The following is a 14,630-nucleotide window of genomic DNA, read 5'->3' on the forward strand; positions in this document are numbered from 1 at the left end:
GTGGCTCCTGGGGCTGCTGGCAGTGGGAGAGGGGTGGCAGCTCCCATGTCCCACTGGTGCTGGAGCTCCTTGGAGTGGGTCTGACCTAGCAGGAGCTTGGAGCATGTCTCCAGCTCTTCAGCATGCCCTGGAGGGGATGAATGATTGCTCCAAACAAGGCAGCCTGCGAGTCCTTCATGTTCCTGCTTTATTTGGGATTTCTAGCCAACCTTTGTTGTTCAAGTTCATGCAAACACACATCCTGAGGGGACACCTGCCAGGAACTGTAACTTGAGATTTGTGTGTGTGTGGCTGAGCAGTTCCAGTCCTTTCTGCACACCCCTCTCCCTCCCTGGCACTGCTGTTACTCACCTGGGGATGGTCTCTGTTCTCCTGCCTGGCTTAGGCTGCCTGGCTAGACTTTGCAGACTCCTTCATGCAACCTGTGCCTCACAGAATCATCAAATGGTTTGGGTTGAGTGGGACCTCCACGATCATCTAGATCCAACCCCCTGCATGGGCAGGGACACCTCCCACCAGCCCAGGTTGCTCCAAGCCCCATCCAACCTGCCCTTCAACACTGCCAGGGATGGGGCAGCCACAGCTTCCCTGGGCAGCCTGGGCCAGGGTCTCACCACCCTCACAGCAAAGAATTTCCTCCCAACGTCTCACCTAAATCTCCCTTCTTCAAATCATACTGAACCTTTGTCTATTGACTGGAAGAAGCTTCTATTGGAAAAAAAACCAAACAAACAACCCAACAACCGACCACAACCATGCTTCCAGAGAGGAGACATTAGGCTTTGAAATACATTTTACCCAGCCTGACCTATCTGGAAACCAGGGCAGCACGTTCTGCTCATTGTCTGGGCTCCTGCAGCCAAACGTGCTCCAAGCTGGGCTTGAACTTCTTTGCCATTTAGGAATCAGCTGAGTTTTTGGATCATGGTATCCAGCCCTAGGAACTGGAAAAGCCCTGTACAAGTCTAGGATCATTACATCAACGTTGTTATCTCTGTCAACAAAACACTGTTAATCTCCTCAGGCAAGATACCAAGTTAGTTACACGGCAACTCTTTTCAAAACCAGGGCATTAATTACATTATCTGTGGTTTCTTCATTAATGAGCCCCATGTTGGTTGCTCTGTTATTTCTCTTGGGCTCGGCTTGAGGGAAGAGGTCTGCAATTACTCAAGGCCTCCTGTTTGCCTTGTTGTTGGGGTTTTTTTTTAATTGCATATTGGCACAACATAAAGCCTTTTCCCAGTCCCCTGGAGCTTCCCCAGCTTTCCGAGCCAAACTGGGAAGTCAGTGCTCGTGTTTGGGAGAGCCTGGTGGTTTAACCCTGCTTAGTGCGAGTTCTCAGGAGGGGATAAGGAGCCCCTCTTCCTTGTCACTTCTGGAATGGGAAGCATTTTGTTGTCATCTACTTATGTCATCTGGTTTGTCCCAAACCTGGGCAGAAACGTGGCTCTGTCTTCCCATGCTGGTTGCAAGGGGCTGCGGTGAGACCCTGGGCTGTAGTGAGACCCTGAGCTGTAGTGAGACCCTGAGCTGCAGTGAGACCCTGGGCTGCCGTGAGACCCTGGGCTGCCTTGAGACCCTGGGCTGCCTTGAGACCCTGGGCTGCAGTGAGACCCTGGGCTGCAGTGAGACCCTGGGCTGCAGTGAGAGGTGGGCAGGTCAGAGCTTTCTCCTGCCTTGATTTTCCTTGTCCAGATCAATTTTCTGCCAACCACAGACTCTGTGTTGTTTCCCACGTGCCACTTGCTCTTTCCTCCACTTTTATCATCCTTAATGGCTGCTTTCAACTTGTGACCATTCGTAGAATTATAGAATGGTTTGGGTTGGAAGGGACCTTAAAGATCATCTAGATCCAACCCCCTGCACAGGCAGGGACACCTCCCAGCAGCCCAGGCTGCTCCAAGCCCCATCCAACCTGCCCTTCAACACTGCCAGGGATGGGGCAGCCACAGCTTCCCTGGGCAGCCTGGGCCAGGCTCTCACCACCCTCACAGGGAAGAATTTCTTCCTCATGTCTCACTTAAATCTCTCCTCTTCCAGCTTAAAACCATTCCCATTCATCTTCTCCCTCCCTGCCCTTGTCCCAAGCCCCTCCCCAGCTTTCCTGGAGCCCCTTCAGGCACTGGAAGCTGCTCTAAGGTCTCCCTGGACCCTTCTCTTCTCCAGGCTGAACACCCCAACTCTCCCAGCCTGGCTCCAGAGCAGAGCTGCTCCTGCCCTCAGATCATCATTGTGGCCTCTTCTCAACTCTCTCCAGGAGCTCCATGTCCTTATGTTGGGTGCTCCAAAACTGGACACAGACGCCAGATCCTCACTGTCCAGATCCAGCTTCTTGGGGCTTAACTCCACTGGCCTTCTGCCTCTGCTCTCAGGCTTCTGACAACTCCTGAGCTGTTCACAGCAGTTCCCAACTTGTCTTTCTCAGCTGGTTCTTCTCTATGTTTGGCCTATTTAAAGGACCAAGCCAGCAATGCTATTGATTTTGGCTTTTTGCTCTGTTTACACAGAACCAATATAACTCAGTTATGATTACTTGTGCCCAAGAGACCAGTAACTTCCAGCTTAGAGACCCTTGAGCTCACCAGAGGAGACATTCCAGCACAGACCTTTCCCATGCCAGACATCAAAGCTGAATTAAAAAACCACTTGTCTGCACCGTGTAGGAGTTCAAGGCTGTGTTGGATGCAGGTTGGCAGGGCTGGAAGAAATTCTTTGCTGTGAGGGTGGTGAGACCCTGGCCCAGGCTGCCCAGGGAAGCTGTGGCTGCCCCATCCCTGGCAGTGTTGAAGGGCAGGTTGGATGGGGCTTGGAGCAGCCTGGGCTGGTGGGAGGTGTCCCTGCCCATGGCAGGGGGTTTGGGACTGGATGAGCTTTGAGGTCTCTTCCAACTTCTGTGTTTCTTGCTGTGTCTCCTATGGATTTGTTCTCCCTCTGCTCCACCTGTGGAATGATTAGATGCTTCAGCCCTGGCCCTGCAGTTTCTCCAGCTCGTGGTTAATGAGACCTTGGCACCTGGTAAGGATAACACCTAAACCTGGTATCAGGGAAGTGGGGACAGAGCTTGATGCTGTTCCTGGAAGCTGTTGAGCTCTCTGTGATCCCTGGCTTCTCACCACCTTCTTCCTCACCTGATACCATCTGTGCCAATACATCTTATCCACAGGCAACTTTCTTTTGAAGGAACTGGCTTTTAAACCTTTGGCTTTGCAGTGTTGTTGTCCCTAGACAGGATCTCCAGCATCTTTGCCAGCCAGGCCTCCCACTGTCCTCTCCCTGTCAAATAGTTTCTGGCTTGTGATGCCCATGGGCTTCATCATCCAGCCCCTGCAATGCCCCCTGGAGCAGAGAGGTGCTGATAACTTTAGTTTTCCTCTTCAGGATGTACAGAATGAGACATCAAGTTCTCTTACACGTGGCCAGAGCTGAAACTTTTCAATACTGTGGTTTCATTTGTTGCAAAATGTGTTTTAAGGAAATTAGCTCTTTGGATCCAAACTGGCCAGATTGGTTGGAGGGAGGAATACAGGTCAGGCTGGAAAGTGCTTGGATTTTCTTTCACCATGAAGTCTATATTCCATGACTGTGTTTAATGAGAAAAACCCTAAAAGCAGCAGAAGAGTAACATCACCACCACGCTGCTTTCCTGGCATTTTCATTTCTGGAAGGAGAAAAAGAAGCTCTACTTTCTTTATTTCCACACCTGAAGAAGTGGCTGTGGGTTTTCCTCCCCTCCAGGAACTGCTGCACCAAGAGCAGATAGTCACCTTGCTCCCCTGTCCTGTGGTGACAGTCACCCTGGGGGTTCTGTGTCTCTGCTGGCATTTGTCCCCCTCACAGGAGCTTGTCCAGGGTGTATTAATGAGGAACAGAGCTGCTGAGGTTCTCTCCAAAGAGGCTCCTCAGGCTTTGCAGGAGACCTTGGCAGTGGGGCCAAGCACTGTCACTCCACCTTAGCTGGCCAGGAAGGACCATGGTGATGTTTGTGAACACCTGCATGGCTGCAGGCTCCAAACCTCCAGCAAAACCTCCTCTCAGCTCAAGGAGGCTGGTGTGGAGTGAGGACCTGCCCTGGGGGATGGCAGGTTTCAGAGACCCAATTTTATTGTGCCTTCAGGGGAGCTTTCACAAGCCCATATCAAGATCTCTAGAGGGACGTGTGAGGATGTCTGGTGGTGGGCTGGGGTGAAGAAAGGGTGCTCAGAAACCTCCCTGCTGGTTCCTTGAGTGGAGTGATGCTTCCACGGATCTATTTAAATGGATTTGATGGGACCTTTGCAGCCTCTTTGTCTGGGACGTTGAGGCACATCTAGGCAGCAGGTGGCTTCTCTTTTTTACCAGTTCAACAGCAAAATTAGAAAGGCTCCCATGTCACAGGCCACTGGTTTGCAGAGCTTTCTCTGCAAAAAAAAAAATGCTGCAGGCATTTTCACAGCAGCCCATGGAAACCCAAACCCAGTCTCCATGGCAGCAGCCAGTGCTGCAGATGAGAAAATGTTCTGAAAACCTGCTAGCACCTCCTGGCTGGTGGATCCTGGGGACCAGGGCAGGTCCCTGTTCACCCTCAAGATGCTCCACGTGCAGTAAACTCCTGGACATTGGGCTTGGTGCTAGTTTTGGAGCTGGATGTGTGTGGCTGGCTTTGCGTGTGACCTGTCCTGCCTGTGAGCAGGGCATGTGAAATCACCCAGCAAGGTTTTTACCTCCTGCTGGAGCACCTTGTGCTTTGAACTTGTCCATCCTCATCCTTTGTGAACCTGGTGAATTCTTGTGGTGGCAAAGCTTTGAGCAGATCCTGCCTTCTGCACTTCCCCCAGCTCCCTGGGCCAGTGCACACTGGATCTAGTGCCCAAATCTTCCTTGCATGGCTCTGCTGGGCCCTTTCCTTGACCCACTGTTAATTATTAGCAGATGCCTTGAATAGAAGGAAGCTTCAGGTGAGACCCAGGCTGTGTTGAAGCCAATGGGGCTCCTGCAACCCCAAGTTTGGTGAGCACAAGCTTGAGGGTTCAGGTTGAGAGATGGTGAGGATGGTGTCCATGGTCTCCAAGATGAAGCTTGGAAGTGAAAGGTCCTTATTTCCCCCCAAAAAATGTCAGTGCCTAATTAAATGAAAGGAGAAAATGCAGCTTGTGGAGTTTCCTGCAGCTTTGGTGGCTCAGATGCCATGGGAGGTGGAAGGCTGCAGCAGATCCTGGTGCCCAGGTCACAGCAGACTGAGGGAGGGTTCACACCATCTCCATCATCTCCAGTGATACATTTTCCCTGTCAGATTGATAAACCCTTTCTGAATGTCCTGCATTGCTACAGGTCTGGTCATGAATGAAAAGTTTGGTTACAAATTAGAAGTCAAGAAATGTTCTTTGGGCAGAGCTGAATCCTCCTGTTACCAAGTAGGACTAGAAACAACAAAGCCCAAAGCTCCCCAGGAATGAGTCCATTTAAAAAAGTGTTTTATTTGGAATTTACAAATAGACCAAGTCCCTGCCCCACATCAGCTCTTGTTTCTTGTTGTATTTACTCTGTGCCAGACCCAAAATTGACTGACACAGCTGGGACTGCAGTGGGTTTAATGACCCTGTGCTGCTGCAGGGAGAGGCCTGTGGAGGAGCATCTCATGTCTGGTCCTCATTTCCGAGTCTCATTAGTGGCAGGAGGAGGATGGGGAGATAAATGCCTCCCCCTGAGATGGGTTTCAGCCCCTTGCACATTTCAGGTTCTTCTCCAGGCTGTTGGAGGTGGAGGGTTACAAATAAGGACAAGCCTATTTGCTGGGCAGAGGTTGGGGGGTGTGGAGCTGCTGCTGGTTTTGCTGGGGTTTGCTGACAAATGGTGCAGGCTGGGGACTGCATTGCTCAGGGAGGAGAGTGGCTGCTGATTGTAGTGTGCTAATAGGAGCAATTAGCATCTTAGACTACCCAGAAGCTCCTCCTGGACAAAAGCTGGGTGCTGGGAAGGTGGACAGCAGTGGTGTCTGTGGCCAAGCACGAGCTCTGTGGGTCTGTTGAGGGATTTGTAGGGAGAACTGAGGTCACCTCAACCAGCTCTGCCCTGGGTTTGGTGGTTTCCTACTTGAGGTGGGTTTCCTTGCTAGGGTGGGCAAGGATTCAGCCCTGCTGGGCTGGGGAGGGTGAACCAGCTGCCTGCAGGTCCCTTGGGTCCCCCTTTGGCTCCTCTCACACCCTCCATGGGAAGGTGACCTTGCAGGGAATGTGGCTGCTCATAATCACCAGCTGAACTGTTTTTAAGGCCTAGAAATGATGGAGTCAAGTTTTAGCCAGAACACTGTTTCTTCTGCAGCTCTGTATTTGATTTATTGCCCAAAAGGACTTTATAAAATAAACTAGGGGTGGTTTGGTTTGTTGCTTTTTTTTTTTTTTTTTTTCAAATGCCATTAGTTTTAAAAAAGAAACTCCAATGCTGCTTCAGAGCTGGTGTTACAGCTCTTCATGGACCAGCACCAGCTTCCAGTCATCCTGCTTTGAGAGCAACAGGACCACAAACCCAGTTAGTTAAAGCTAATGGCAGGGGGGCTCTTAACTGGGTTAGAAATCTGGCCTGTGTGTTGCATGGGGGGGGTTTACCCTCATGCAAATGAATCCATTGATTCTGACATATTTGGGAAGATGAATTGAAGGCTCTGATGGTCCCTGCTCTGGTTGGGCTGTGGGGGGGACCAGGTTTTAATACAAACTGGTGTGAGTCCCCCAGGCTCCTTCTCCCTGAGGGCTGGGAGTGCTGTGTGGCAGGGGAAAAAGGGAGGACAGGACCATCTTGTGTGTGAAGGGGCTACAGGATGGGGATAGAGGGAGAAAGCCCTGGGGATAGGGGCAGGTTTCTGCTTCTCCTCAGCTCTGCACTCCCTGTTTTGCCTTGGAGCCCAGGGGAAGGAGAGGGAAGGCACAGACCAGGTAACTGGTGTGATGAGAAGGCACCAAAGGATCCTGCCTTGCCCTCTGGAGAGCCTGCACTGCCATGGGGGGCTGCAAATCTCACCCTGCAGTGGGTAAAGCTGGTGTCTGGCAGCTCTTTTCCCCACCCTCCCCAAAGCTTCAACCTCTATTCCAGCAACTTTGGGGTTGGGAAAAACTAAATGCTCAGGGGCTTGATGTCTGTGGTTTCCTTGAGATTTGGATCTTACATCCATGAGAAGGGCTGTAGGGTTTTGTGGGCATGAGGTGGGGTTAGAGGAGAGTGAAGCTGGCTGGGCTGTGCTGGTTTGCTCCCTGGGCTGTGTGGAGGGGAGGAGGATGCCCCTTCCTTGGTTATTTTCTACCATTTGGGAATGGTTTCAGCTAAACCACAGGACTTTCTGCTGGGAAGATGCTACGTTCCCGATGGAGTTTGGGACGAGCTGATGCTGATTGAAGGGCAGAAGGGAAAGGGTTTGTCCTGCCCTCAGCTCCCATTCCCAGCACTGTGCTCTGAACCATGGGACAGGTCAGATCTGCCTGAAAACTGCTGCAGCACCAAAACCCAAACCAATGCAGGGCAGGGCATGTCCACCTGGTGAGCTTTGCCTCAGACCAATTGGCCACCAGCACCTTCCCTGGCTCCTGTGTCCCTGAGCAGAGAGCACGGGCTGGCCAGGACACTGGGATGAGGACAGGGATGTGCCAGCTGGCCAGGACACTGGGATGAGGACAGGGATGTGCCAGCTGGCCAGGACACTGGGATGAGGACAGGGATGTGCCAGCTGGCCACACTCAGGAAGCTTGCTGTGCTGCTGCAGGCCCAGCCTGGCCGTGCCGTGGAGGAGCAGTGCTGGCTGCTCCCCTGCCCTCACTCTTTGAAACTTGATTTCCCTCCACCTCCAAGGCAGCAAAACCACTGCGAGTTAATTAGCAGCTTGTCTTAATTTGTTCCAAACTCAGCAGGCTGGCTGGTTGTACGTGAAGGTTGATGGAAACAGCTTCATTGCAGCCTGGCCCCTTCGGGTGCTCTGCCCTGGGGCTTTTGTGCTGAGCTTCTGCTCCATCACCTTCAACCTTGCCCAGGCACTGGTGCTGCTCAGGAAAAGTCTTTTCCTGGTCTGGGGGTGGAACTGGGGGCTGGGTAGTGCCCAGGGGAAAACCTGAGAGCATCTAACTGCTGCAGCTGGGTAAAGGGACCTGGCTGGAGGTGAATTAGCATTGTCTTCTCCTGGTCTGAACCACTTCTCCCTTCTCTCCTGTTCTTCACTTGCATCCATGGGTTTTCCAGGCTGCCAGGCAGGACCACAGGTCCTGCTTAGAGGTCTCTGGGGAAGGAGGTGCTGGCTGGTCACTCTGGTCTTTGCTTTCCCACTTGCCATCTCTGTTCCCTTGGCTTTTTGCCTTTTCTGCCTCATCTTGACCTTTCTCAACCCTTCCTTCTTGGTGCTACATTGCACCACTGACCTGCTTAACACCAGCTGTAGACACTGTTCTTGGAAACTATGGCCACCAACACCATTTTGGGGCACAACATTCCTGGTGATGGAGGAATGGTGGCCCTTTGACTTGGGATGTAGTACTGGCCAGAGGAACAGTTCAACACGGCCACTGCCTCTCCCTTTGAGGAGGTCAAGTCTCCATCTGCAGCTGGGCTGAAAAATGCATATGAAGGGCTGAGGAAGTGGGAATATTCCTGGTTTTTCCAAAAATCTCTGTACACAGAGTGTCTTGGCTCCAAATGGCTTCAAGAGGGGTTGGGGTGGTTGGTCACAAACCCCTCTCTCAGTTGCAGCTGCAGAGATTAGAGAGCAAGAGGCTTCAGGTGAGCCCTGAATGTGACCCAGGGTGGGTTCCTGTAGCTCCTACAAGTAGTCTTAGATACATCCCACATGGAATAACCTACTGCAGCATCAGAGGGACCAGCTGTGGGCCCAACCATCCCCCTCCTGTGGGCAGGAGGCTGGAGGTGTTCCATGGAGATATCCAGGGCTTGTGGCCACGGCTGGTGCCAGCAGGGGTGGTTGTTTTGGTATTGCCACATTTTTAAGAGGCTGCTGATTTGCTCTGGTTGGAACTTCTTGTGGGCAAAGGGTCTGCTTGGGGTAGGTTTATGGAAGGGACAAAAGGTTGTCAAAATACTTCATTGTGTCCAGTTCTGGGCCCCTCAGTTCAAGAAGGACAGGGAACTGCTTGAAAGAGTCCAGGGCAGAGCCACAGAGATGATGAAGGGAGTGAAACATCTCCCTGATGAGGAAAGGCTGAGGGAGCTGGGTCTCTTGAGCTTGGAGAAGAGGAGACTGAGGGGTGACCTCATCAATGTCTACAAGTACGTAAAGGGTGAGTGTTAAGAAGATGGAGTTAAGCTTTTTTCAGTGATGACCAGTGATAGGACAAGGAGTAATGGATACAAATTGGAGCATAGGAGGTTTAAGGTGAATATCAGAAATTTTTTTTTCCTGTGAGGGTGACAGAGCCCTGGGCCAGGCTGCCCAGAGAGGCTGGGGAGTATCCTTCTCTGCAGACATTCCAACCCCCCTGGACACGTTCCTGTGTGATGTGCTCTGGGTGCCCCTGCTCTGGCAGGGGGGTTGGGCTGGATGGTCTTTCCAGGTCCCTTCCAACCCCTGGGATCCTGTGATTCTGTGATTCTATGATTTTGACATTTGAAGAAAAAAACCAAAGCAACACAAAACACGTTTTTGTCTGATTTGTGATGGGGTTTAGCTTGGAAAGTCATTTGTGCATGAAAGCTTGAAACCAAAGAGAATTATAACAAATTATATAGAACAAAGACATGGGACCCCCCCCCTCCCCCCCCCCCAAAAAAAAAAAAGGAGGATGTTGCCAGTTGACAGAGAAGCATTGCAGCTGTTTTTAAAAGAAACTCTTCACATTTGACATTTGAAAATTGAAAAATGAAAATTTTTGACTTTTCCTCCCCCACTTGAGACGGGAAGTTTGGAACTCTCCAAGCTGGTGGTGTGGCATCCAGCAGCAGAGCAAAGGCTTCAGCAGCTCCTGCTGCCTACAGAAGCTCCTCTGCTTCCCAGGGCCCTCCAAATTTGGGCTTGGCTGGAGCCAGATCCCCTGACCCAGCAGTACCATCAGGTTCTGACCTGCAGAATCCCCAGTTCTGGCAGAGGAACTGTTGCTTTTTCTGCTTCCTGTCCATGCAAATCCCTCTTGGTGCTCCCCAGCAAGCATGGTCCGTGGTGCAGAGCAGAGTCAGTGGGTTCCATCAACAGAAGATAGGATGGGAAGGACTATGGGAGGGATGCTCTGTGTTTCCTTACCCTCTGCTCCTCCTCTGCAGCCCCGCAAGGCAAGTGTGGGCCTGCATCTCCCTCTAGTGACTTCTTGCAGACTCTCTCCATCAGCTGCATGGCACCAGCCCCAAGATGCCACCAACCGAGGTGTCACCAGGCTCTTCTTGGTGCCGTGTCAGCTGGGTTGTCCGTGCCTGTGGAGCTTGGAGGAAGAACGGAGCCAGCTGCGAGCAGGGTGGTGATGGGCATGTGGGGCTGGTGGAGATGCTGCCAGCTGAGCCAGGAGAGGCCAAGGTCCTTCACACCCACCAACCAACCCAACCCTGGGGCTGGGGCTCAGTGTGCAAGTGCCTGACCCCCCCTGGGGCTGGATGTGGAAGGGGTGGGTGCTGAGATGCAGGTCACTCTCTAAAGCTGAGCTCCTTTTGTTCACAGTCAGTGCTTCTGTCCTGAGTGGGGATGTTTCTGACGGTGTTTTCCCTCCACCCACGGGTGGTGTCTGGGCTCTGCTGGTGTCTGGAGGGCTGCAAGAGCTGTTGTCACCCATGCTGTCCTGCAGGGACCACATCATGTGGCAGCTGCAGAGTCTCCTGCAAGGCACTGCCTTAAATTAATGTGCCTCAAGCATCTGCAGGCTCCAGATGGGCTTGTGTCCACCTTCCCCTTCCAAGCTGGAGCTTTGCCAGCAGCCCTGGAAGGGTGGGAGGGGACCAGGTCCCCCCTGCCCTGCCTGCACCCTTCCCCTGAGACCCTCAGGAGCCTGGAAATGTGCAGAGGGAGCAGAATCACAGAGCAAAGGGGCAGACTGAGCTGGTGTCACTCTGGACTCTGTCCTTTGGGGAGTTTGGGGGTTTTTTTTGGTGGCTGGAGGGCCCAGCCTGTTGCTGAGGGGCTGCCCTGGAGTGGAGCTGGGGGGCTCCTGCCTGGAGCTGCTGAGCTCTGAGCTTCTTCATCCCTCTTGGAAGCTTCTGTGCAGGTGGGAAATGAAGGAGCACGAGGGTGTTGGGCAGGGAAGGCAGGGGGGGAGGGAAAAAAGTGAAAACTTGACATCTCATGTTGTGTTTCCTTCTTCTTTTTCAGGACTCCAGACTCACCACTTCAGATTTGGCCCCGGGGCCACCTTGGAGGTGGGAGGCTGCCCAGGAGACCCCCAACCTCCAGCCTGATGGGAGCACCCTGGCTTTCCTCTCAGCTCCTGAGGTGCCATCAGCCGAGGAGGAAGAAGAGGAGGGCAGCCTTTCTATCGAGGATGAAGGCTTTGAGCTCTTGAACTCCACCTATAATAAAATCACAGGCCTTGGCAGGCCAGGGCTTGGCAGGAGCAGCCTGTGGGTGGCTGGGAACCCTGGTGAGTCCGTGGTGATGGTTTCCTCCATTTCTCCTGCACACCATTGCCATGCTTGAGTACCTGATGCTGCTTTTCTCCACCCAGGAGCCTCCCCCAAAACACACAGAGCAGCCAAGAAGGAGAGAGGCTCTGACCCCCAGGAGGAAAACGTCACCACGGAGAAGGTGACGGGTGATGGGGACACCATGGGGTGGGTGCTGTCACCCAGCAAGCCTGGTGATGCCCTCACCCCCCTGGACCTGCCTGCCACCTTCACCAAGGTCTCCCCGTCGGCACCTCAGGCAGCTGCTCCCAAAGGAACCGTGGCCAGAGGTTCCCCGGGGACAGGGTCAGCAGTGGGTGTCCCAGAGCATCCTGCAGTGCCAGCCAGCCCTGTTGCCCCAGGGCTGGGGGACAGTGCTGCCCACCCAGGACACCCCCTCTCACCAGTGGCACAAGAGCAGCAGGGGCAGGTGAAGCCAGGACCACCGGGGCTGCCGGGACCACCAGGGCTGCCAGTGAGTGAGGGATCATGGCAGGGGAAGGGTGGGTGGTGGGCACAGGCTGCAAAGAGCCTGGTTTCTGAAAGGTTTGGAAATAAGGGGGGTTTAGCCTCGAGCTTTTCAATGGTGGGGTTTTCCTCCTCTTACTGGCAGGGAAATCTGTGGGGAACAGACCTCCACCTGCCCCACCACGGGTCCTTTCCCTGGGTGCAGGTTGGGGTATGTCTGGTTTGCCACCCTTTTGGAGATGGTTATGCCTTTGCCAAAGCACTTTGAGGAGCTGTTCCGGTCAGAGGGTGTGGATGGAGGTTTATTTCTCATCCTGTCAAGTCCTGCTGGTGCCCCTGGTGCTGTTCAGGGCAGTTATGGACTGCAGACCCCCCAGACCTCATGCCCTCAGGACCCATCCCAACCATCACCCACTGCCAAAGCTTTGGAGATTGGTGGAGGGAAAAAAACCCCCAATAACAAGTTGTGAGAAGTGGAAAGTGATTGTTCCTTTAAAAGCTGCTGATTTCTATGATCTTGCTAATCCTCCTTGCAGGGATTTCATCATGTTGCCAATATTCCAAAGCTCCTTGGCTTTCCCAGACAGTGTCTCATGGGGGTTCCCAGCTGGCAGCACCTCCCCACAGGCTTATTTTTTCTACTTCTTCTTGTTTTTCTCTTTGTTTAGGTTTTGATTCCTCAGTCTCAGCACTGGCTCTTTAGGAGCAGAGATGCAGTTTCTATTTGCAGGCTTGAATTGCAACCTGCTGGAGGCATCTGGTGGCAGGGCTGGGGTGACAAGGAGATCAGATCTTCCCTCCCTGCAGCCAGGGGCTGTCTGGGAGCATCAGGAGGAGGGTTGTGGCTGGGGAGTGGTGCTGGCAGGGCCAACCATCAGCTGCCTCCTGGATTCATTTGTCATTTTCCCCTCCTAAAATGTGACAGCCCTTGGGTTCGTTGCTCCTGGTGCTCTGAGTTGTCCTTTCTGGGTTTGCACAAAAAGGCACCAGCTTCAGAGCTGCTTCAGCTGGGTCCAGCCCCTCCACCCTAGGACTGCACCTGGAGGCTTTGCGGGGTTGGTGTTCATGCTGGAGGTGGAGCAGGAGGAGGAACAGCTCTTTGGTGACCTCAGAGAAAGTCCAGGTGCACTGCAGGGTCCTTGGTGGACCATCATGACTGTGTTGGAGGACTGGTTCCTTGGGCACCCCCCCAGCAGTGGGGGCTGGGTTGGCTGCTGCCTGAGTGGGGCTGCCTTGGTGGCCATAGGGATGTTTGTGTCTGTGCTGGTCATTCCCTGTGGATTCTCCAGCTGGCTGCTGGGCTCCAACAAGGCTCTTTGCAAGCTCAGAACAAAACCAGTGGCTGTAATGGAAGCTGTCAGAGCTGCAGCTCTGCAGCAGACACACCAGTAGACACTGTGCTCAGCCCAGTGTGTTACCAGTCTCTGCTGACATCTTCCAGGTCGGTTTCTTTCCTCAAGAAAAGCTGGGAATCTCCCCCCTGACTTTGGTTTTTTCTGGACAGATGCTTTGGGAAGCCCTAAAGTGGGGTCTGCTGGGCCAAAATGTGCATTTTTTTTGGCTAGAAATGGGCTAGATCACAAAAGTCAGAAGCTGCAGATGTTTGCATCCTTATCCAGACTACAGGTGGAGCCTGTGGCCGTGGTCCAGCTTCATGGGACTTTTTCCTCACTCACTGTCTTTCCTCACCAGCTGGCAGGAAATGTGCTCCTGCTCCCTGGCCATATGGTCCAGGGGGTTTCCATGATGGATGCTGCAGGATTCTGCTGTTCAGCTGGCCAAGCAGAGCTGCTTTCTGAGGGCAGGAGGGTGGGAAGGGAGTTGCATGAAATAAGGATAAAACAGGGTGGCTTTCCACCACCCCCCCACCACGTTTTGGGGTGTATCTTTGAGGCTTGGCACTCCTGGTTTGCTCTGAATTAGCCATTTCAGTTGCTGCTTCCCTGGGGTTTGGATGGCCCTGGCTGTGGCAGGGGGTCACCCAGCCACTGTGGGATGTCCCCTGGTTGTGGGGGGTCCCCCTTTGGGGTGACTGAGCTCTCCTCCTTTGCCTTTCAGGGCTGTCCTGGGAGACGTGGACTGGTGGGACCCAAAGGAGACAAAGTGAGTATCCAGGAAAACATGGGAAGGTACAGGATGGGCTGTAGGGTCCAGGGCAAATGTCATGGGTGGTTTGGGTTGGTTTGCCTGCTTTTCATCAAGAGGGCAGTGTGACCTTCTGAAGCTGCAGTCTGGTGGCCCTTGATGTGTGTTTGGAAGAGGAAAGAACAATTTTGACTGGGTATTTTAAGGCCTGTCCTTTCTCTGAGCCACTTAATGACACTGCGGAGGTGGCAGGTGAAGCAGCTTTAGCTCAGGTCACCTGGAGGAGGGATGCTGGTGTGTCCCAAAGTCCAACCCCGTGGGGTATCCACCAACTCATCTTGGAGGGACATCTGTCAGACCCACGGGTGCCCTCCCTGCTTGGGGAGCCTGGCACTGGGCAGCCTGCACAGCACAGCTGGGTCTGCTGCTGTGTGCACTGCCAGATGCCTGGAGCTGCTCCGGGTTAAGGGTGGTGCCTCAGTTTCCCCACCAGTGCAACAGCAAGAGTGCTCCTAGGCACGTTTTTC

The 14,630-nt window shown here is 53.3% G+C and overlaps 1 protein-coding gene across 1 annotated transcript in view; it reads left to right on the plus strand.

The window, feature by feature from the left end:
* Positions 1–14,630, plus strand: part of LOC127392701 (collagen alpha-1(I) chain-like) — an 84,202-nt gene that overhangs the window by 35,019 nt on the left and 34,553 nt on the right. Inside the window, exons 6-8 of the mRNA XM_051636936.1 lie at positions 11,261–11,528; positions 11,613–12,025; positions 14,077–14,121. Coding sequence (XP_051492896.1) covers positions 11,261–11,528; positions 11,613–12,025; positions 14,077–14,121 — 726 coding nt within the window. The remainder of the gene's footprint in view (positions 1–11,260; positions 11,529–11,612; positions 12,026–14,076; positions 14,122–14,630) is intronic.

The sequence above is a fragment of the Apus apus genome, chromosome 19 (genome assembly GCF_020740795.1).
Source record: "Apus apus isolate bApuApu2 chromosome 19, bApuApu2.pri.cur, whole genome shotgun sequence".
Taxonomy (NCBI): domain Eukaryota; kingdom Metazoa; phylum Chordata; class Aves; order Apodiformes; family Apodidae; genus Apus; species Apus apus.